At 58.0% G+C, this 21,635-nt stretch overlaps 1 protein-coding gene across 2 annotated transcripts in view; it reads right to left on the bottom strand.

Moving 5' to 3' along the window:
* LOC132813702 (extracellular matrix protein 2-like) overlaps nucleotides 1-14,317 on the bottom strand; it is an 89,215-nt gene extending 74,898 nt beyond the window's left edge. For both annotated transcript variants that reach the window (XM_060823234.1, XM_060823235.1), the window contains exons 1-4: nucleotides 12,913-14,317; nucleotides 11,811-12,008; nucleotides 9,318-11,144; nucleotides 2,607-2,722 (exon numbers count right to left, since the gene is read on the bottom strand). In XM_060823234.1, the coding sequence (XP_060679217.1) occupies nucleotides 2,607-2,722; nucleotides 9,318-11,144; nucleotides 11,811-12,008; nucleotides 12,913-13,144 (2,373 nt within the window). In that variant the 5' untranslated portion in view covers nucleotides 13,145-14,317. The remainder of the gene's footprint in view (nucleotides 1-2,606; nucleotides 2,723-9,317; nucleotides 11,145-11,810; nucleotides 12,009-12,912) is intronic.
* Between the last annotated feature and the right edge of the window lie 7,318 nt (nucleotides 14,318-21,635).

Below are 21,635 nucleotides of genomic sequence, written 5' to 3'. Positions count from 1 at the left end.
TGAACGAGGTTGTCGGAGCCACCCCACCCCAAGTGGGGAGTATTCCCTCCCCCTCCCTGACTCGTACCTTGTCGATGGTGGGACAGGGCTTTGGGGCGAGAGAGTCAGGAGGGGAGTTCCTCACTGCAGGATTCCCAGCTACTCCCTGAGTGGGAGCGTTAGTGAGAGGGGAGGGACAGTGTAGAGGGAGCTTTACTCTGTATCTAACCCCCTGTCCCTGGGAGTGGGGGGACAGTGTAGAGGAAGCTTTACTCTGTATCTAACCCCTTGTCCCTGGGAGTGGGGGGACAGTGTAGAGGGAGCTTTACTCTGTATCTAACCCCCTGTCCCTGGGAGTGGGGGGACAGTGTAGAGGGAGCTTTACCCTGTATCTAACCCCCTGTCCCTGGGAGTGGGGGACAGTGTAGAGGAAGCTTTACTCTGTATCTAACCCCCTGTCCCTGGGAAGTGGGGGACAGTGTAGAGGGAGCTGTACTCTGTATCTAAACCCCTGTCCCTGGGAGTGGGGGGGACAGTGTAGAGGGAGCTTTCCTCTGTATCTAACCCCCTGTCCCTGGGAGTGCGGGGACAGTGTAGAGTGAGCTTTACTCTGTATCTAACCCCCTGTCCCTGGGAATGGGGTTGTCGTGCTGTCAGTGTGCAGACTATGAGCTGTACTGCCTCAGACCCAGCTTCGCTGAGGGTTCCTGCGGTGGGAGATGACGGACGGTATTCCAGGCTGGGGAATGCTGCGGAACGTCCTGACCCTGCTTTCCCACTGCCTGGAAGCCGCTGGTGAGGTCAGCGCGAGCTCCGGTTGGCCTCCGTGAGGCTGGTTTAACCCCTGTTCCAAGTCTCCTTCCTGGCTGCTGCCGAGGACAGGAAATGGTTCCCATCAGGAGGACGGCCTTCTGACGCGCAGAGAGAGTCCCTTCCCAGGGGGAGCGAGGGCTGACCGAACGCCAAACGCTCGCTGCAATCCCGGGAAAGGGAGGGACTCGGAATCTCCCTGTCGGCGCGGCCGGTCTCGGTTCCCTCATTGGCTGTGCCCCCCTAACCCTTCCCCTGGCAAAAACCTGGGCATTCAGAGGCGATGGTGGTTGGGGGGGGAGGGTGGTCGTTCCCAGTCTCCTTCCCAACATCCCTCGATTCCGTTCGCTCCACAAGGCCACGGGCCCTCACAACATTCCTGAAGGCGTGCGTCCAGCAACCCGCTGCTCCCGAGTTCCTCCGTGAGGGAAAAATTGCCGAGGGGGTTACGCAGAGACGTCCAGCGCGGAAACAGACCCTTCGGCCCACCGCTGATATCCTAACCTAACCCAGTTCCCCTCCCGTTTCCCAGCACTTGGCCCCATCTCCCCCTAAACACCTTCCTATCCATGTCCCCCCCCCATCCTTTTAAATGTCATCATTGTACCAGCCCCCACCACTTCCTCTGTATCTCACCCCCTGTCCCTGGGAGTGGGGGGACAGTGTAGAGGGAGCTTTACTCTGTATCTAACCCCCTGTCCTTGGGAGTGGGGGACAGTGTAGAGGGAGCTTTACTCTGTATCTAACCCCCTGTCCCTGGGAGTGAGGGGACAGGGACTTCACTCTGTATCTAACACAGCTCGTTCCACACACCCACCTTCCTCTGGGGGGAAAAGTTACCCCTCATGTCCCTTTCCCCCTCTCAGATTAAACCTACCCCCCTCTAGTTCTGAGGAGGGGACGGAGTTAGGGAGGGGGTGTAGGGGCTGGAGGAGGGGATGGAGATAGGGAGGGGGTGTAGGGGCTGGAGGAGGGGACGGGGATAGGGAGGGGGTGTAGGGGCTGGAGGAGGGGACGGAGATAGGGAGGGGGTGTAGGGGCTGGAGGAGGGGACGGAGATAGGGAGGGGGTGTAGGGGGCTGGAGGAGGGGACGGAGATAGGGAGGGGGTGTAGGGGCTGGAGGAGGGGACGGGGATAGGGAGGGGGTGTAGGGGGCTGGAGGAGGGGATGGAGATAGGGAGGGGGTGTAGGGGGCTGGAGGAGGGGACGGAGATAGGGAGGGGTTGTAGGGGCTGGAGGAGGGGACGGAGATAAAGGAGCTGAATTCTAGAGAGGAGGGGCGAGGGACAACCCTTGACATCAAAGGGGCATTTGGTTGAAGTCCGACACTCCCTCCCTCCCACCCCTGAGGTAGCTGGGCTCATTAGGAATGCCCGGCTGGGCTCCAACACTCCCTCTCTCCCGCTCATCGCCTACGCACAGGCAGAGCAGTGTGTTCACCGCCTTCAGGACACACTTTGGTGAACCTCCTCCTAAAGCACCTTCCCAAACCAAGCCCCTCCTACAAACCCACCCCCTCACCTCCAACAGAAGGAGGGGCAGCCAATAGGGGATGTATCTTCTGGGTCAGAAACCTGGGACTCCCCACACCTCCCCACCCTGAACGGGGGAAGGGCACAGTGTCCTGAGGTGGGGGGAAAGGGGGAGGGAAGGGGGGGGTGGGGTGTGAACCGCAATGGCACAAGGTGGCGACTCACCTCATCGTTCTCAAGGAAGGAGGGGCAATTGGGGATGGGCAGCGTAGCCAAGTGGGGGATGTGTGGAGTGTGGGAGGGGGAGGGCCGGGAGACAAGGCGAACAGAGGGACAGAACTCACCCGGAAAGCGTCGGAATCCAAGCTGTCTCCCGCGATCCTGTTCCGGCTCAGATCCAACCACTGGAGATTAGGGAGCCCGGAAAAATCCGACGCAGAAACGGACCGGATGCCATTGTCTAATGAGAACAGAGACAAGACCCGGAGTAACACACATACCAGCCTGGGAAAAACAAGGCCCACTCCCTCAGCACCGACCCTCCCTCAGCACTGACCCTCCCACAGCACCCGCTCCCTCAGCGCTGACCCTCCCACAGCACCCGCTCCCTCAGCGCTGACCCTCCCACAGCACCCGCTCCCTCAGCGCTGACCCTCCCTAAGCACCCACTCCCTCAGCCCAGACCCTCCCACAGCGCACGCTCCCTCAGCACTGACCCTCCCACAGCACCCACTCCCTCAGCACTGACCCTCCCACAGCACCCACTCCCTCAACCCAGACCCTCCCACAGCACCGCTCCCTCAGCACTGACCCTCCCACAGCACCCACTCCCTCAGCACTGACCCTCCCACAGCACCCACTCCCTCAGCACTGACCCTCCCACAGCGCCCACTCCCTCAGCGCTGACCCTCCCACAGCACTAACCCTCCCACAGCACCCGCTCCCTCAGCACTGACCCTCCCACAGCGCCCACTCCCTCAGCACTGACCCTTCCACAGCACCCACTCCCTCAGCACTGACCCTCCCACAGCACCCACTCCCTCAGCACTGACCCTTCCACAGCACCTGCTCCCTCAGCACTGACCCTCCCTCAGCGCTGACTCTCCCACAGCACCCTCTTCCTCAGCACTGACCCTCCCTCAGCATTGACCCTCCCTCAGCACTGACCCTCCCACAGCACCCTCTCCCTCAGCACTGACCCTCCCTCAGCGCTGACTCTCCCACAGCACCCTCTCCCTCAGCACTGACCCTCCCTCAGCGCTGACCCTCCCTCAGCACCCGCACCCACAGCACTGACCCTCCCTCAGCAACCACTCCCTCAGCACTGACCCTCCCTCAGCACCCTCTCCCTCTCATTAAACCTTCTGCCGGGACAGTGATATTTATTAATCCTATCACGGGATTCCCTGGCTCGGACAGCAATGCCTTCTCCCACCCTGAGTGCCAGAGGGGGGTGTGGCAGCTAAAAGTCAACCACATGGCTGTGTGGGTCTGGAGTCACATGTAGGCCCTGACCGGGTCATGGAGGAGGGGCAGTTTCCTTCACTGTGGGTGGTGTCCGGCCACGGATTCGTGGCTGGCTTTGTGACAGTTTCATTCCAGATGTTCAGTGTGATTCAGGCCTGTTCCTGGTAGGCTTCGACCCCAGGACTTAAGGCGGGGCCTCTCTGGAGTCTCAGTCGCGCTGGAGCCTGGGCCTACTCCCCCCGCTGGGCTGTGGGGCTGGGTGAAAGGGTGGGGAGGGAGAGAGAGTGGGATGAGCGAGCGTGAGCGATCCCGCGGTCTTGGCCATCTCGGATTCCCAGGAAAGAGGGTGAATCCGAACGCGCTCCGAGGGATCTGTCCGAAAGCAGCAACCTCCCACCCTCCCCTCCCCAGCCAACCAGCCCCCTCCTCCTCCCCTGGCAGGGGATGGAGAGCAGCACATCTGGAGACAGCTGTTCCCTCAACGTCTCTTTCATTCCAAATAAGCTGCTGTTTACACAGCCAGACGTCGGGCTGGGGTTTACCAACGGACTGGGGTGGGGTGGGAGTGGGGAGGTTTGTCAGGACATTTCAGGGATGACTCATTGCAAAGTTGAAGCGAGACTTCCAGTGTTCCAACACGCTGTCCGCACACACAGAGAGAGACAGACACACTCTCCGCACACACACACAGAGGCAGACACACTCTCCGCACACACAGAGAGACAGACACACTCTCCGCACACACAGAGAGACAGACACACTCTCCACACACAGAGAGACAGACACACTCTCCGCACACACAGAGAGACAGACACACTCTCCACACACAGAGAGACAGACACACTCTCCGCACACACAGAGAGACAGACACACTCTCCACACACAGAGACAGACACACTCTCCGCACACACAGAGACAGACACACTCTCCGCACACAGAGAGAGAGACAGACACACTCTCCACACACAGAGAGAGACAGACACACTCTCCACACACACACAGAGACAGACACACTCTCCGCACACACACAGAGACAGACACACTCTCCACACACACAGAGAGACAGACACACTCTCCACACACACAGAGAGACAGACACACTCTCCACACACACAGAGAGAGACAGACACACTCGCCACACACACAGAGAGACAGACACACTCTCCGCACACACAGAGAGACAGACACACTCTCCACACACAGAGAGACAGACACACTCTCCGCACACACAGAGAGACAGACACACTCTCCACACACAGAGAGACAGACACACTCTCCACACACACAGAGAGACAGACACACTCTCCGCACACACAGAGAGACAGACACACTCTCCGCACACACACAGAGACAGACACACTCTCCGCACACACAGAGAGAGACAGACACACTCTCCGCACACACAGAGAGACAGACACACTCTCCACACACAGAGAGACAGACACACTCTCCGCACACAGAGAGACAGACACACTCTCCGCACACACACAGAGACAGACACACTCTCCGCACACACAGAGAGACAGACACACTCTCCGCACACACACAGAGAGACAGACACACTCTCCGCACACACAGAGAGACAGACACACTCTCCACACACACACAGACAGACACACTCTCCGCACACACAGAGAGACAGACACACTCTCCGCACACACACAGAGAGACAGACACACTCTCCGCACACACAGAGACAGACACACTCTCCACACACAGAGAGACAGACACACTCTCCACACACAGAGAGACAGACACACTCTCCGCACACACAGAGAGACAGACACACTCTCCGCACACACAGAGAGACAGACACACTCTCCGCACACAGAGAGAGACAGACACACTCTCCGCACACACAGAGAGACAGACACACTCTCCGCACACAGAGAGACAGACACACTCTCCACACACACACAGACACACTCTCCGCACACAGAGAGACAGACACACTCCCCACACACACAGAGAGACAGACACACTCTCCGCACACACAGAGACAGACACACTCTCCGCACACACAGAGAGACAGATACACTCTCCGCACACACACAGAGAGACACACTCTCCGCACACAGAGAGACAGACACACTCTCCGCACACACAGAGAGACAGATACACTCTCCACACACACACAGAGAGACAGACACACTCTCCGCACACACACACAGAGAGACAGACACACTCTCCGCACACACACAGAGACAGACACACTCTCCACACACACAGAGAGACAGACACACTCTCCACACACAGAGAGACAGACACACTCTCCACACACACACAGAGAGACAGACACACTCTCCGCACACACACACAGAGGCAGACACACTCTCCGCACACACACAGAGAGACAGACACACTCTCCACACACACACAGAGACAGAAACACTCTCCACACACACAGAGAGACAGACACACTCTCCACACACAGAGAGACAGACACACTCTCCGCACACACACAGAGAGACAGACACACTCACAGAGACAGACACACTCTCCGCACACACAGAGAGACAGACACACTCTCCACACACACAGAGACAGACACACTCTCCGCACACACAGAGAGACAGACACACTCTCCGCACACACAGAGACAGACACACTCTCCGCACACACAGAGAGAGGGGGAGAGATACACACACTCTCCACAGAGAGAGAGAGAGACACACACACACACACATTCCACAGAGAGAGAGACAGACATACACTCTCCACAGAGAGAGAGAGAGAGAGAGTCAGACAGACATACACTCTCCACAGAGAGAGTGGGACGGAGAGACACACACACACACACTCTCCACAGAGAGAGAGAGAGAGAGAGAGAGAGAGACACACTCTCCACAGAGAGAGAATGACACACACACACACACTCTCCACAGAGAGAGGGGGAGAGAGACACACACTCTCTACTGAGAGAGAGAGACACACACACATTCTCCACAGAGAGAGAGAGAGAGAGAGAGAAAGAGAGAGAGAGAGAGAGAGACACTCTCAACTGAGAGAGAGAGACACACACACACACACTGTCCACAGAGAGAGAGTGAGACACACACACACTCTGCACAGAGAGAGAGAGTGAGAGAGAGAGACATATACACACTCCACAGAGAGAGAGAGAAGACACACACACTCTCCACTGAGAGTGAGAGTGAGAGGGAGAGACACACACACACACTCTCCACAGAGAGAGAGTGAGAGAGACAGACATATACACACTCCACAGAGAGAGAGAGAGAGAGAGAGACACACACACTCTCTCTCCACATACAGAGAGAAAGAGAGAGAAACACACACACACACACACTCTCCACAGAGAGAGAATGAGACACACACTCTCCACAGAGAGAGAGAGAGAGACACATACACACTCTCCACAGAGAGTGAGAGACACACACACACTCTCCACAGAGAGAGAGAGTGAGAGAGAGAGAGACATATACACACTCCACAGAGAGAGAGAGAAAGAGAGAGAGACACACTCTCCACTGAGAGTGAGAGAGAGAGAGAGACACACACACACATTCCACAGAGAGAGAGAGAGACATACACTCTCCACAGAGAGAGAGGGAGAGGGAGAGACACACACACACTCTCTACAGAGAGAGAGTGAGAGAGAGACATATACACACTACACAGAGAGAGAGAGAGAGGGACAGACAGACACACACACACACATTCCACAGAGAGAGAGGGAGAGACACACACACACACACTCACTCTCCACACGGAGAGAGTGAGAGACACACACACTCTCCACTGAGAGACAGAAGGGGAGAGAGACACACACACATTCCACAGAGAGAGAGAGAGAAAGAAAGACACACACACACTCTCCATATACAGGGACAGAAAGAGACACACGCACACACTCTCTCTCCCCACTCAGAGAGAAACACACACACTCTCCACAGAGAGAGAGAGAGAGACACACACACACTCTCTTCAAACACACGCAAACACACAAACACTCAGATAGACACACACACAAACACAGACGCATGCACACTCACAGACATACATACACACACTCACACAGACACAGACACACTCACTTTCTCTTGGTCTCAGTTGGCTGGGTTTCAGAAGCATAATATCACAGGGGTAAGATGCAGAGGAAAGCTCCCTCTACACTGTCCCCCACTCCCAGGGACAGGGGGTTAGATACAGAGTAAAGCTCCCTCTACACTGTCCCCCCACTCCCAGGGACAGGGGGTTAGATACAGAGTAAAGCTCCTTCTACACTGTCCCCCTACTCCCAGGGACAGGGGGTTAGATACAGAGTAAAGCTCCCTCTACACTGTCCCCCACTCCCAGGGACAGGGGGTTAGATACAGAGTAAAGCTCCCTCTACACTGTCCCCCACTCCCAGGGACAGGGGGTTAGATACAGAGTAAAGCTCCCCCTACACTGTCCCCCCGCTCCCAGGGACAGGGGGTTAGATACAGAGTAAAGCTCCCTCTACACTGTCCCCCCACTCCCAGGGACAGGGGGTTAGATACAGAGTAAAGCTCCCCCTACACTGTCCCCCCGCTCCCAGGGACAGGGGGTTAGATACAGAGTAAAGCTCCCTCTACACTGTCCCCCACCCCCAGGGACAGGTCCGGAGTGACTCTCCCCCTGCACTGTCCGCGTTGGCCAGGTCTCTTTGTGGTTCGGATATCCTTTCGCCCTCCTGGCCTGTCCAAGTCCCCCTAGCCCCTCCCCACAGCCTCCACGCCACCCGTCAATGCGACGGGCATGGGTCGCGTCCGCCATCTTAGCAACCGGGCCTCGGTTCCTTCGCATCCTGATCACTATTGGACAACACAAGTAGCTGAGGTCACAACGGCGACCCCTAGGGGATGTCGCTAGTCACCGGCGGCCATCTTGAAAAAGACCAAATTGACTCCCACTCTCTTAGGCTGTTCCCATTTCCCCTTCTATCTGGGAACGTTGCCGGGGTGGGGTGGAGGGATTCAGGATCCGGGACCCCCTTCCCTAACTGGGCACTTGTAGGAGAGGCAAATAGGGATGGGGGGGGAATCAGTGCTGGTCCCAGTACTCCATCTTGCTGAGAGGGTGTGGAAGGAAGCATGCAGAGGGGTGCTGGGATGGCAGTTCCTCCGAGATGGGAGTACGTCCATCAGGAGGTCAAATCGAGGAATGACAAGGGGGGTTTCGGTGAGGGATTCCCAACAGCAGGAAGGTTGGTTAGCAGCAGGGGAGACGGGGATAGAGGAGGAATGAGATAAAGACCCAGAGATGGGGATAGAGGGGGAAACGGGATAAAGACCCAGAGACGGGGATAGAGGGGGAACGGGATAAAGACCCAGAGACGCGGATAGAGGGGGAACGGGATAAAGACCCAGAGATGGGGATAGAGGGGGAACGGGATAAAGACCCAGAGGGGGGAGACGGGGAGAGAGGGGGAACGGGATAAAGACCCAGAGGGAGAGATGGGGATAGAGGGGGAACGGGATAAAGACCCAGAGGGGGAGACAGGGATAGAGGGGGAAGAGCACGGGAGAGTGTGTGTGTGAGAGAGAGAGAGAGCGCGGGTGCCCAGGGACTGGGTGGGCCATTCTCCCTCCTGCTGATCTTACCTGCCAGGTAGAGAGTCTGTAAACCTGGGTCCACCAGTTTCGGGATCTCCGTCAGCTTGGCAGCTGGGCAGGCAATCGCGTTCTCCGCCAGGATGCAGCCCACGGGCAGAGACGGTGCCCCCGTCTCGCTCTCGGGGGGTGGTAGGAGCTCCTGGGGGAAAGGCACGGAGACACCGGTGCCGTTGCGGGCGCTGGCTCCGGCCTGGTTCTCCTTGCCATCCTTCCTGGCGCCGGGAGACTTCCTCCCTTTTGTCTGCCCCTTCACCACCTCGGCCCGGCCTGCTCCCGGCTTCCTTTGGGCCCTCTGCTCCTTGCTGGGTCCTGGGCCCTGCTCCCTGGCACTCCCCCGGCCTCTAGCCGGTTTCCCATGAACCACCTGCTGCTTGTCGCCCATTTTGGGCACCTTCGGGTCCACATTAGCCTTCTTGCGCCCTCTGTTTGGCTTCTTGACGCCTTGTCCCTGCTTCAGCCCCTGGTCTCCGGCCTCCAGTGTCTTGAGGTCAACTTTCTTCAGGCCTACCTCAGGATTCTCAAGTTCTACTTCTGGCTTGTTGAGGCCTCCCTTTCTCAGGCTCGCGTCTGGCTTGTTGAGGCCTACCGTTTTCAGGCCCACTTCTGTTTTTTTAAGGTGTGCCTCAAGCTTCTTCAGGCCCACCTCTGGGCTTTTGAGGCCTACCTCCTTCAGGCCTACCACTGGCTTCTTCTGGCCTACCTGCTTCAGGCCTACATCTGGTTTCTTCAGGCCTATCTCTGGCTTCTTCTGGCCTACTTCTGGGCTTTTGAGGCCTACCTGCTTCAGGCCTACCTCTGGCTTCTTCTGGCCTACTTCTGTGCTTTTGAGCCCTACTTCTTTCAGGCTGACCTCTGGCTTCTTCAGGCCTACCTCTGGCTTCTTTAGGCCTACTTCTGGGCTTTTGAGGCCTACCACTGGCTTCTTCAGGCCTACCTCTGGCTTCTTCAGGCCTACTTCTGGGCTTTTGAGACTTACTTTTTTCAGGCCTACCACTGGCTTCTTCAGGCCTACCTCTGGCTTCTTCAGGCCTACTTCAGGCTTCTTCAGGCCTACTTCTAGGCTCTTGAGGCCTACCTCTTTCAGGCCTACCACTTGCTTCTTCAGGCCTACTTTTGGCTTCTTCAGGCCCATGTCTGGGCTTTTGAGACCTACCTTCTTCAAGCTTACCTCTGGGCTTTTTATGCCTACCTCCTTCAGGCCGAACTCTGGGCTCCAGAGGCCTACCTTCTCAATGCCTACATCTGGCTCCTTCAGGCCTGTCTCAGGCTCCTTCAGGCCTGCCTCTGGGATCTTCACACTGACCTCTGGGCTATTCAGACCTTCCTTCTTCAGGCCTACCCCCACCTCCTTCAGGCTTAACTCTGGTTTCTTGGGGCCGAGGTCGGGCTCCTTCGGACGTAACTCTGGGTTCGTGGGGCCGACCTCTGGCCTTTTGAGGCCTAACTCCGGCTTCCTCAGGCCCACCTCTGGCCTCCTGGGGCCTACCTCGCCTTCCGCGCGGCCTACTGCCTGGAGGCCGACTTCTGGCTCCCCTCCACTACCTCGGGAGACGGCTACGGGCCGGAGGAGGGCCGCCTCCCGTGTCCTGGCTCCAGCTGGGCCCGGTCGTCGGGGCGACCCCCGCTTGCCGCGAGCTCCTGGCCCCTCCTCCGGCGCCTTCCTCCCTCGGGCCGGACGCGAGGGCCGGCGGGCGGCTTCCCGAAGCCTGGCATCCCCTCGGGCCTTGGGTCGCCTCCCGGCCACCTTGCCATTGGCCGGGACGCGGTCGCGGCCTCCGCTTGGAGCGCCCCCTAGGCCTGGCCGGGCGGAGGTCCCTGGACCGGGGAGAGGGAGGATTGGCAAAACAACAGAGAGAGAAAAAAAAAACGAGAGTCAGGAAAAGTGAGGAACGTCGGTGATGGCATTTCCCCGGCAACGGGAGGAGCAGACAGCAACGCCCCCGTCGATCTCACACAGGAGGATGGAGGAGAAAATCACTTCACGCGCCACACGTCGGGAGATGTCACAGGAGGGCGGCTCCAGAGGCAATGGGCGGGCTCGGTTTATATTGGGGTTGGGGGCTCGATCGGGGAGGACGCGGTTACAGAGAATTCCAGGGCATCCCCCACCCACCACCACGACGGCCGGGCAATGGGGATCACGGAAAGACGAGAGGCCAGGATCGTAGGGAGGGGGTGGGACGGAGATAGGGAGGGGGTGTAGGGGGCTGGAGGAGGGGACGGAGATAGGGAGGGGGTGTGGGGGCTGGAGGAGGGGACGGAGATAGGGAGGGGGTGTAGGGGCTGGAGGAGGGGACGGGGATAGGGAGAGGGTGTAGGGGCTGGAGGAGGGGACGGAGATAGGGAGGGGGTGTAGGGGGCTGGAGGAGGGGATGGGAATAGGGAGGGGGTGTAGGGGCTGGAGGAGGGGACGGAGATAGGGAGCGCTCCCTGGAACAGGCAGTGCCCATTGCCCACCCCGGCCCCCCCCTCTCCCGTTACCTTGGCGGTGGTCTGGCACGCACACTGGACAGCACTGGCCACGCGGCCTCTGGGTCTTCTCGCAGCTGAGGGCCAGGCACTCGATGTCCTCGCAGAGGGCGCCTCCTGCCTCGCAGGTGCAGACGCGGCAGGGTCGGGGGGACCAGATCGCCCCCTGGTACAGCAACCACCCATCCACCTGGCAGAAGGTGACAGCGCCTGGAAATGCACAGAGAGAGCCGGCGTTAACAGCTCCGCCGCCCACGCCCCCACCCTCCCTGAGCACCCACCTCCCGGACCACTGATACCAGCTGCCCAGAGGGCGGGCAGGATGCCCCAGACGGTCAAGCCGCTGCACAGGGAGATCCCGCAGCCCGCAACGTCAGGGAACTCCCTGAGGTGGGACGCCGACGGGTCTCCCAATTGCTACTCAACGTCGCCCTCGCTCTTCTTCCCGGTCTCCTTCCCTCGCTCGCTCTCGTTCTCTCCCTCTCCCTCATCCTCGTGCAGCCACCCTCACGCCATCAATGCCTCTCTCCCTCTTATGTTCCGGCCCTCTCTGTCTCACTCCGTCCTTACTTCTAACTCGATCTCTCCCCTTCTCCCACACGCACCCTCATTCTATCATTCTCTCTCTCTCTCTCTTCCCCAACCTTCGCTCTCTCCCTCACACGGACGCGCCCTCCATCTTGTTCCAGCCTTTCGTCTCTCCATCTCGATCTCTCTCTCTCTCTCGTGCTCAGCCACCCCCACCCTGGGTCTCGGTGCCTTGCTTTCTCCCTCGTCGGTGCCTCTATTCTCGAGGACACTCTCTCTCTCTCTCTCTGTCTCTCCCTCTCTCGTTCCCTCACTCTCACGCACACTCTCTCCGTCGCTGACGATCTCATTCCCGTGCTTGCTCCCCGGATTCTCTTCCCAAGTCGCTCCCAGTCTCCGAGCCGAGTGCCGGCTCCCTCCCTCTCGGTCTCTCCCTCCCTCCCTCCCTTGTTCAGAACACGAGGCCATTCAGCCTCTCCTCCTCCAGCCTGTTACACAGGAACAGGAGGCCATTCGGCCCCTCTCCCAGAGTTGCCCGTGCCCCCTGAATCGAGATGCCAAGTCGCTGAAGGGCCAGGATGCCTACCTTCGCCCGGTCGGGGTCTGGGCGTGGCCCCCAGGGTCTCCCTCAGCCGTCCGGGACGCGGGATGCCTCTTTCCGGAAGCTTCCGGGTCGGGCCCGGGGCGGGGAGTCGTCCCGGGAGCCCGGGGCTCAGCGGCGCCCCCCATCTGACCAGGCGCTGCTGTGTCACTGCCGTCTGGCATTGGACTAGGCCCCAGACGCAGTAGGCCAACACGGAGAGTAGGCCCCAGGTCATGGCACCTCTTCGCTAGGCCCACCCTCCCCGAGAATGGCCCCCTTGGCTCACCCCAACCTTCCCGCTCTCAGCGTCCCGTCCAGAAACCCAGGCCTGCTCCTCAGGCTGACCAACTGCCCCGTCGGTGTTCCTCGCTCTCTCACACTATCTTCCACTCACTTATCTCTCTCTCTCGCCCTTCACCCTCTCTCTTTCCACCTCACTACCTAGCACTGTCTGGCTCTCCCTTCCCTCTGTTTTTCTCTCTCTCTCTCCCCCCCCCCCAGTTTCTCTCTCTCTCTTGCCTCAGTTTTTCTCTCTCTCTTTCCTCAGTTTCTCTCTCTCTCTTTTCCTCAGTTTCTCTCTCTCTCTTTTCCTCAGTTTCTCTCGCTCTCTCCCTCTCTCCTCAGTTTTTCTCTCTCCCTCTCTCCTCAGTTTCTCTCTCTCTCTTTCCTCAGTTTTTCTCTCTCTCTCTTTTCTCAGTTTTTCTCTCTCTCTCTCCTCAGTTTCTCTCTCTCTCTTTTCCTCAGTTTCTCTCGCTCTCTCCCTCTCTCCTCAGTTTCTCTCGCTCTCTCCCTCTCTCCTCAGTTTCTCTCTCTCTCTTTCCTCAGTTTTTATCTCTCTCTCTTTTCTCAGTTTTTCTCTCTCTCTCTCCTCAGTTTCTCTCTCTCTCTTTTCCTCAGTTTCTCTCGCTCTCTCCCTCTCTCCTCAGTTTCTCTCGCTCTCTCCCTCTCTCCTCAGTTTCTCTCTCTCTCTTTCCTCAGTTTTTATCTCTTTCCTCAGTTTTTATCTCTTTCCTCAGTTTCTCTCCCTCTCTCCTCAGTTTCTCTCTCTCCTCAGTTTTTATCTCTCTTTCCTCAGTTTCTCTCTCTCCCTCTCTCCTTAGTTTCTCTCTCTCTCTTTCCTCAGTGTCTCTCTCTCTCTCTCTCTCACTCTTCCCTCAGTTCCTTTTGTCTTTCTCTCCCTCCTTATTTCACCTTGTCTCATTCACTGTCTCCCTTCCCCCCCCCCACCGCTCTCTCTCTCTCTCTCTCTCTTCCCTGAGTCTCTCCTCCCTCACTTCTCTATCCTAGATTTTCAAAACTTTGGTTCTACTTTTTCTCACTCCGTTGTCTCTCTCTCTGTCACTAGATGGATTCCCCCCACCTGTCTGTCCCTCCCTCCCCTATATCCCAATGTCTCCCTCTCCCTATCTGCTTCCCTTTCTCTCTCTCTCTCTCTCTCACACACACCCAATCTCTCCCTCCCCCTCACTATCTCTATCAGTCTCTCCACTCCTGTGCTCCCTCCTGCCCTGTCACTATCTCGCTACCTCTCCTTCTCGCTCTCACTATCACCTCTATCTATTTCTCCCCCTCTCTCACTATTTCATTCCCTCTCTCCCCCGCACTATTTCACTCTCTCTCCCCTATTTCACTCTCTCTCTCCCCCTCACTATTTCGCTCTCCCCCTCACTATTTCACTCTCTCTCCCCCTCACTATTTCACTCTCTCCCTCACTATTTCACTCTCTCTCCCCCTCACTATTTCACTCTCTCTCACTATTTCACTCTCTTTCTCCCTCACTATTTCACTCTCTCTCTCCCTCACTATTTCACTCTCTCTCTCACTATTTCACTCTCCCTCTCACTATTTCACTCTCCCTCTCCCTCACTATTTCACTCTCCCTCACTATTTCACTCTCTTTCACCCTCACTATTTCACTCTCTCTCTCCCTCACTATTTCACTCTCTTTCACCCTCACTATTTCACTCTCTTTCACCCTCACTATTTCACTCTCTCACCCTCACTATTTCACTCTCTCTCACTATTTCACTCTCTCTCTCCCTCACTATTTCACTCTCTCTCTCCCTCTCACTATTTCACTCCCTCACTATTTCACTCCCTCGCTCACTATTTCACACCCTCTCTCTCCCTCCCCTCACTATGCCACTCTCTCCCTCCTCACTAGTTCACTCCCTCTCTCTCACACACACACACGCTCACACTGTCTCCGTGTCCACCTCTCCCGGTCTCTTACGCGCTTGGTGCGCCCACCCCCTCCCGTCTCTCTTTACCCTCGGAGACACCCCTCACCGCCTACCCACTACCCCACCCCTCCCCACACCTCCCAGAAGATTCGGAGCAGTGTCCCCTCGAGGGAGCCGACCTGGGGCAAGTATGTTGCCCGCCCCGGCCTCCTGGTAGACGGCAAAAATGGGGAACCACGAGGAGACCTGCAACCTCCTGAAGAGAGGAGGGCGAAATAATTAAAATAAAAACGACGCCTGGCGAGGCTGAACGAGGATCGTCGTGGGAGAAGGAGTGGGGGGGGGGGGGGTAGGGTGGGCGGGGGAAGCAAAAAGTCTGCAACAGAGTGGCTTTTGTGAGGGAGATCCTGTAGCTGCCTGCCCGGCATCGCCAATGGCAACACTGAGGCCTGAGCAGTAGGCCGCGATGAATGGGCCCATTGTGTTCCGGAAGCTTCCGCTCGCCCCAGGTACCATGAAAGGCGACCTTGAAGGCCCCGGGAGTGCAGGTCTGGTGAACAATGCCCCCCATTCACAGGGCCGCTCAGGCAGGCTTTCAGGGGAACAGAGGCCCTGGGGGAGGGGAAGGGGTAGGCCCGTGTCAGCCTGAGCTAGGCCTCAGGCTCAACCAGGCTGAGGGAGAGGTGGTACCCGATCGAGGGGGTGGGGGGGGGGGCCGTATGGAGGGGGGCAGAAAGGGTTCTGAGCTGCCTTCCCCACGTCTGGGATAAACCCGACGTTAAACTGCGGGTGGGGCACCGAAGGTTTTCCCGACGTTGAGATGGAGGGGGAGCGGGAATTGACCGCGGGTGAGGTGACGCCAGCTCCCTACCGCTCTCGAGATTCAGATATGGGGCTTCGGCCGTGCTCTGACCGTGTGGAGGAGGAGGAGGAGGGAGTCCTCGGAATCAGAATGGGGCCTCCCCCACTCTGTGTTTCTGTGTGATAAGCTGGATGAGGAGGGGCTGAATGGCCGCCTGTTCCTGTGTAACAGGCTGGTGGAGGGGCTGAACAGGCTCCTGTTCCTGTGTAACAACCTGGAGGAGGAGGGGCTGAATGGCCGCCTGTTCCTGTGTAACAGGCTGGAGGAGGAGGGGCTGAATGGCCTCGTGTTGTGTTGGCTGGGTATGCGATTGCGATGATGAGATCAGCAGCGATGGAATTGGTGACGGCAGACGCTGAGGAAGTGGCGGGGGTGGGGAGCTACAGCATCTGGAGCCTTGAGTTCAAACCCCACACCAGCCCCTGGTCAAAATTAAACCCAATACAATCGGAGACCAAGGGCTCCTCCCAGGGAGTGATCACCATCCCATCCATCGTCAATCGTTTGTAAAAAACCAGTAAGGTTCATCAAAGTAGCCCCATGACACCCTCCTCCCTTCATCGACACGCTAACCCTGACCTTTAACACTTCCTGCCTCCATCCCTGATGCACAGTAGCAGCTGGGCTCATTAGGAATGCTCGGCTGAGCTCCAACACTCCCTCCCTCCCACCCCCCGAGGGAGCTGGGCTCATTAGGAATGCCCGGCTGAGCTCTAACACTCCCTCCCTCCCACCCCTGAGGGAGCTGGGCTCAATAGGAATCGCCGGCTGGGCTCCAACACTCCCTCCCTCCCAACCCCGAGGTAGCTGGGCTCATTAGGAATGCCGGGCTGGGCTCCAACACTCCCTCCCTTCTCCCGACGGAGCTGGGCTCATTAGGAATGCCCGGCTGAACTCCAACACCTCCTCCCTCCCATCCCCCAAGGTAGCTGGGCTCATTAGGAATGCTCGGCTGAGCTCCAACACTCCTTCCCTCCAGCATGCACTGCAGCGACTCTCCTCCGACACTAACTTCACAAACCTGCCACCTCTTACTCAGACGTACAAGGGGGCAGCAGACGCGGGGTGGGGGGAGCGGGGGGGGGAAGTACCACACGCTGCAAATTCCCCTCCGAGAATGCCCCACACCATCCCGAGTGGGAACGATATAGGTGGTTACTTCAGTGTTACTGGAGTCAGATTCCTGGACCCCTCTCCCTAATGATGCACTGCGTTGCTATGCCACAAGGGGAGGGGTAACTGCGGTGGTTGAACAAAGCAGAGTGAACCTCATCTTAATGGGGGAGGGTAATTAGGGATGGGCAAGGAATGTGGGAGCAGCCGGTGATGCCCACATCCTTTGAATGAACTTTTTTAGAAACTTAGGGATGGACAAATTAACTGACTTTAGCAGAAGGGGGAATCCAGATGGAACATTCTGAATGGTTTTGGGGCCTCGTATCCAAGCAGAGATAGACCGGGCATCGGAGGTGGTCCAGTGAAGGTTCAGTCGACCGATCCCGGGGATGGAGGGACCCTCTCACGGGGAGAGTGAGAGTACGTTGGGGCCTGTACCCGTTGGGAGTTTAGAGGAACAAGAGGCGACGTTATCGAAGCAGACGGGGGGGGGGGAACACAACGGGGGGTTATATTCCAGGCCGAAGGGTTTAATCAGGAAGGGGGAGTCGAGAGGGTTATGTGGAAAAGACAGGAAAATGGAGTTGAGAATGGTCAAGCCATGATCATATTGAATGGTGGTGCAGGCTCGAAGGGCAGAATGGCCTACTCCTGCACCTATTGTCTATCAGCCCTGACCTGATGGAATGGGGCAGCAGGACTGAGGGGATGAATGGCCTATGCTGCTCTTGTATTGTATGGGACCAATTGTGGACAGGGTCATGGGATGGATGTACATGGAGACAGAGATTGACGGACATCAGAGGGAGAGATTGAGGGGGCGTCAGAGGGAGAGATTGAGGGGGCGTCAGAGGGAGAGTTTGAGGGGGCGTCAGAGGGAGAGGCTGAGGGATTATCAGAGGGAGAGGTTGAGGGGGTGTCAGAGGGAGAGGTTGAGGGGGCGTCTGAGGGAGAGGTTGAGGGGGTGTCAGAGGGAGAGGCTGACGAGGTGTCAGAGGGAGAGACTGAGGGGGCAGAAGGAGAGATTGTGGGGGTGTCAGAGGGAGAGGTTGAGGGGGCAGAGGAAGAGGTTGAGGGGGCGTCAGAGGGAGAGGTTGAGGGAGCGTCAGAGGGAGAGGTTGAGGGGGTGTCAGAGGGAGAGGCTGACGAGGTGTCAGAGGGAGAGACTGAGGGGGCAGAGGGAGAGATTGTGGGGGTGTCAGAGGGAGAGGTTGAGGGGGCAGAGGAAGAGGTTGAGGGGGCGTCAGAGGGAGAGATTGAGGGGGCGTCAGAGGGAGAGGTTGAGGGAGCGTCAGAGGGAGAGGTTGAGGGGGCGTCAGAGGGAGAGGTTGGGGGGCGTCAGAGGGAGAGGTTGAGGGAGCGTCAGAGGAAGAGGTTGAGGGGGCGTCAGAGGGAGAGGTTGAGGAGGCGTCAGAGGGAGAGGTTGAGGGGGTGTCAGAGGGAGAGGTTGAGGGGGCGTCTGAGGGAGAGGCTGACGAGGTGTCAGAGGGAGAGACTGAGGGGGCAGAGGGAGAGATTGTGGGGGTGTCAGAGGGAGAGGTTGAGGGGGCGTCAGAGGGAGAGGTTGAGGGGGTGTCAGAGGGAGAGGTTGAGGGGGCGTCAGAGGGAGAGATTGAGGGGGCGTCAGAGGGAGAGGTTGAGGGGGTGTCAGAGGGAGAGGTTGAGGGGGTGTCAGAGGGAGAGGTTGAGGGGGCGTCTGAGGGAGAGGTTGGGGGGGCGTCTGAGGGAGAGGTTGAGGGGGCGTCTGAGGGAGAGGTTGAGGGATTATCAGAGGGAGAGTTTGAGGGAGTGTCAGAGGGAGAGGTTGAGGGGGCGTCAGAGGGAGAGGTTGAGGGGGCGTCTGAGGGAGAGGTTGGGGGGGCGTCAGAGGGAGAGGTTGAGGGGGCGTCAGAGGGAGAGGTTGAGGGAGCGTCAGAGGGAGAGGTTGAGGGAGCGTCAGAGGGAGATGATGAGGGGATGTCAGAGGGAGAGATTGAGGGAGCATCGGTGGGGTGGGGATGGGAGTCCCAGACAACAAGGAAAGTGGACCTTCCAATTGGTACTGGGCTGTTTGGGGAGGTGGGGTAGGGGCAGGTGGTAATAACAGGTTGCACATCCTCAGACCAAGGAGGGAGTGGGAATCTGCACCATCTCACTCCCTGCCCAGACGCTCCGTCTCAGAAACACGGACCGGCTCTCAAAGGCTCAGGGAGGAGCACTGGGAAGTTTCAAAATGGCGACTGACAGACTTCTCATCAAGAAGTCTCTGCTGGGGTTGGGGGGAGGAGGAGATGGTGAGGGGGGTGGTGGTGGAGAGAGAGAGAGGGAGGGAGAGGGGGAGAGAGACAGAGTGAGGGGAGAGAGAGAGAGTGTGAGAGAGAGAGTTGGGGAGAGAGAGAGTGTGTGTGAGAGAGAGACAGAGAAAGAGAAAGGGAGAGAGAGTGTGAGAGAGAGTTGGGGAGAGAGAGAGAGAGTGTTAGAGAGAGAGTTGGGGAGAGAGGGAGTGTGTGTGTGTGTGTGAGAGAGAGAGAGAGAGACACAGAGTGAGGGGGGAGAGAGTGTGGTAGAGAGAAAGAGAGAGTTGGGGGGAGAGAGAGAGTGTGTGAGAGAGACAGAGAGAGAGAGAGAGCCAGAGACTGAGAGGGGAGAGATAGGGAGAGAGAGAGAGGCAGAGAGAGAGAGAGAGAGAGACAGGGGAGTGAGTGAGTGTGTGTGTGTGAGAGAGAGAGAGAGCGAGGGGGGGGGGGGAGAAGAGGGAGAGATACAGAGAGAGAGAGACAGAGACAGAGAGGGGAAAAAGAGACAGGGAGAGAGACAGAGGCAGAGAGAGACAGGGGAGTGAGAGAGAAAGAGAGGGAGAGAGAGTCAGAGGTAGAGAGGGGAGAGAGAGACAGACAGACAGATGGAAAAGGAGAGAGAGAGAGAGACAGAGACAGAGATGGAGGGGGGAGAGAGAGAGACAGACAGACAGATAGACAGAAGCAGAGAGAGAGAGAGGGGAGAGAGAGAGAGAGATGGGGGAAGACAGAAATAAGTGGGGGAGAAAGGGAGACAGAGTGACGGAAACAGACAGCGAGAGAGGGAAAGAGAAAGAAAGAGTTAGCGAGAGAGAGCGAGATGGTGATGGGGGGGGGGGGGGGGGGGGGGGGGGGGGGGGGGGGGGAGGTACAGAGACAGGGCGAGAGAAATGCCATTTATCGATTTCCAACAGCTCGGCAGCAATGGGGACAAGGTGCTGGGGAGAGCACGGCTCCCGATGGGCAGAGTGGGCGTTGCTCCTCATTCAAGGAGATTCCCCCCACTGGGGGCAGTTCAGAGGAGGGGGCTGAACTCTGGGAGGGGTGGTGAGCAAAGCCTTAAACAGGCTGGGGGACTCGAAGAGCGAGAGGCGACCTCATTGAGACATTTTGGGGGGGGGGGGGGGGCAGGGGGGGGTCAAGGCTGAGAGGGTGTGTTCCCCCCCACCCCACCCCACCCCCCTGAGGCAGAGTCACAGAGCAGCGGGCGCAGCAGTTCAGACTGAGAGGAAAGCGTTTTCCCTGAGGTGGGGGGGGGACATTGACAGACTGCGCCACAGAGAGTGCGATGGGTGGGGGGGGGGGGGGGGGGAAGGGGGCACAGAGGTTGTGCCCGAGTGAGAGAGTCGACGGGGAAGTGAAGGGTGACGGGGGAGGGGGAGATAAAAAGCGACGAGTTGGGGGCGTTTCGGATGGCGCTTTCGATTCTGATCAATGGCACCACGTTTCGGCCCTCCCCCCAACTCTCTCCAGGGCAGCTACGGGTTGGAATATAAGTGATCGCTGAGCCAGCCGCACCTACGTCCCACGTACAAATCCAAAGATAGTGTTGAAGAACGTGACAAAGCATGAAGTTTAATTTCAAAATAAGCTGAACAACTTCAGATCTCAACTCAGCGACTAGCAAGGCTCTGTACAGAGCCCAGGCAATGTCACACCCAGGGGAGTCACAGCGCTGTGCAGCGGGGGAACAGACCCTTCGGCCCATCCCTTCCCTGCTATCCTAACCTAACCCAGTCCCCCCCGTTCCCCAGCACTTGGCCCATCTCCCCCTAAACCCTTCCTATCCATGTCCCCCCCCCCCATCCTTTTAAATGTTGTCATTGTACCAGCCCCCACCACTTCCTCTGGCAGCTCGTTCCACACACGCACCACCCTCTGGGGGGAAAAGTTACCCCTTGGGTCCCTTTCCCTCCCTCTCACCTTAAACCTACCCCCCCTCTAGTTCTGGACCCCCCCACCCCAGGGGGAAAATACCTTGTCTATTTACCCTATCCCTGCCCCCCTCATGATTTTATAAACCTCTGTAAGGTCACCCCTCAGCCTCCGACGCTCCGGGTAAACAGCTCCAAGTCTCTCCCTGTAGCTCAAACCCTCCAACCCCGGCAACATCCTTGTCAATCTTTTCTGCACCCTTTCAGGTTTCACAACTTCCTTCGCATGGCAGGGCAAGAAGGGATGATGCGAGAGCTGATTCCCCCCTATATTTCTGTTGAAACATCGCCTCTCCTGCTCCTCAGATGCTGCCTGACCCTGCTGTGCTTTCCCAGCGCCGCACACTCGACTCTG

The sequence above is a fragment of the Hemiscyllium ocellatum genome, unplaced genomic scaffold, assembly GCF_020745735.1.
Source record: "Hemiscyllium ocellatum isolate sHemOce1 unplaced genomic scaffold, sHemOce1.pat.X.cur. scaffold_441_pat_ctg1, whole genome shotgun sequence".
In the NCBI taxonomy this organism is placed as follows: Eukaryota; Metazoa; Chordata; class Chondrichthyes; order Orectolobiformes; family Hemiscylliidae; genus Hemiscyllium; species Hemiscyllium ocellatum.
Note: the sequence above shows the minus strand (reverse complement) of the source record. Positions and strands in the feature narration are given on the sequence as shown.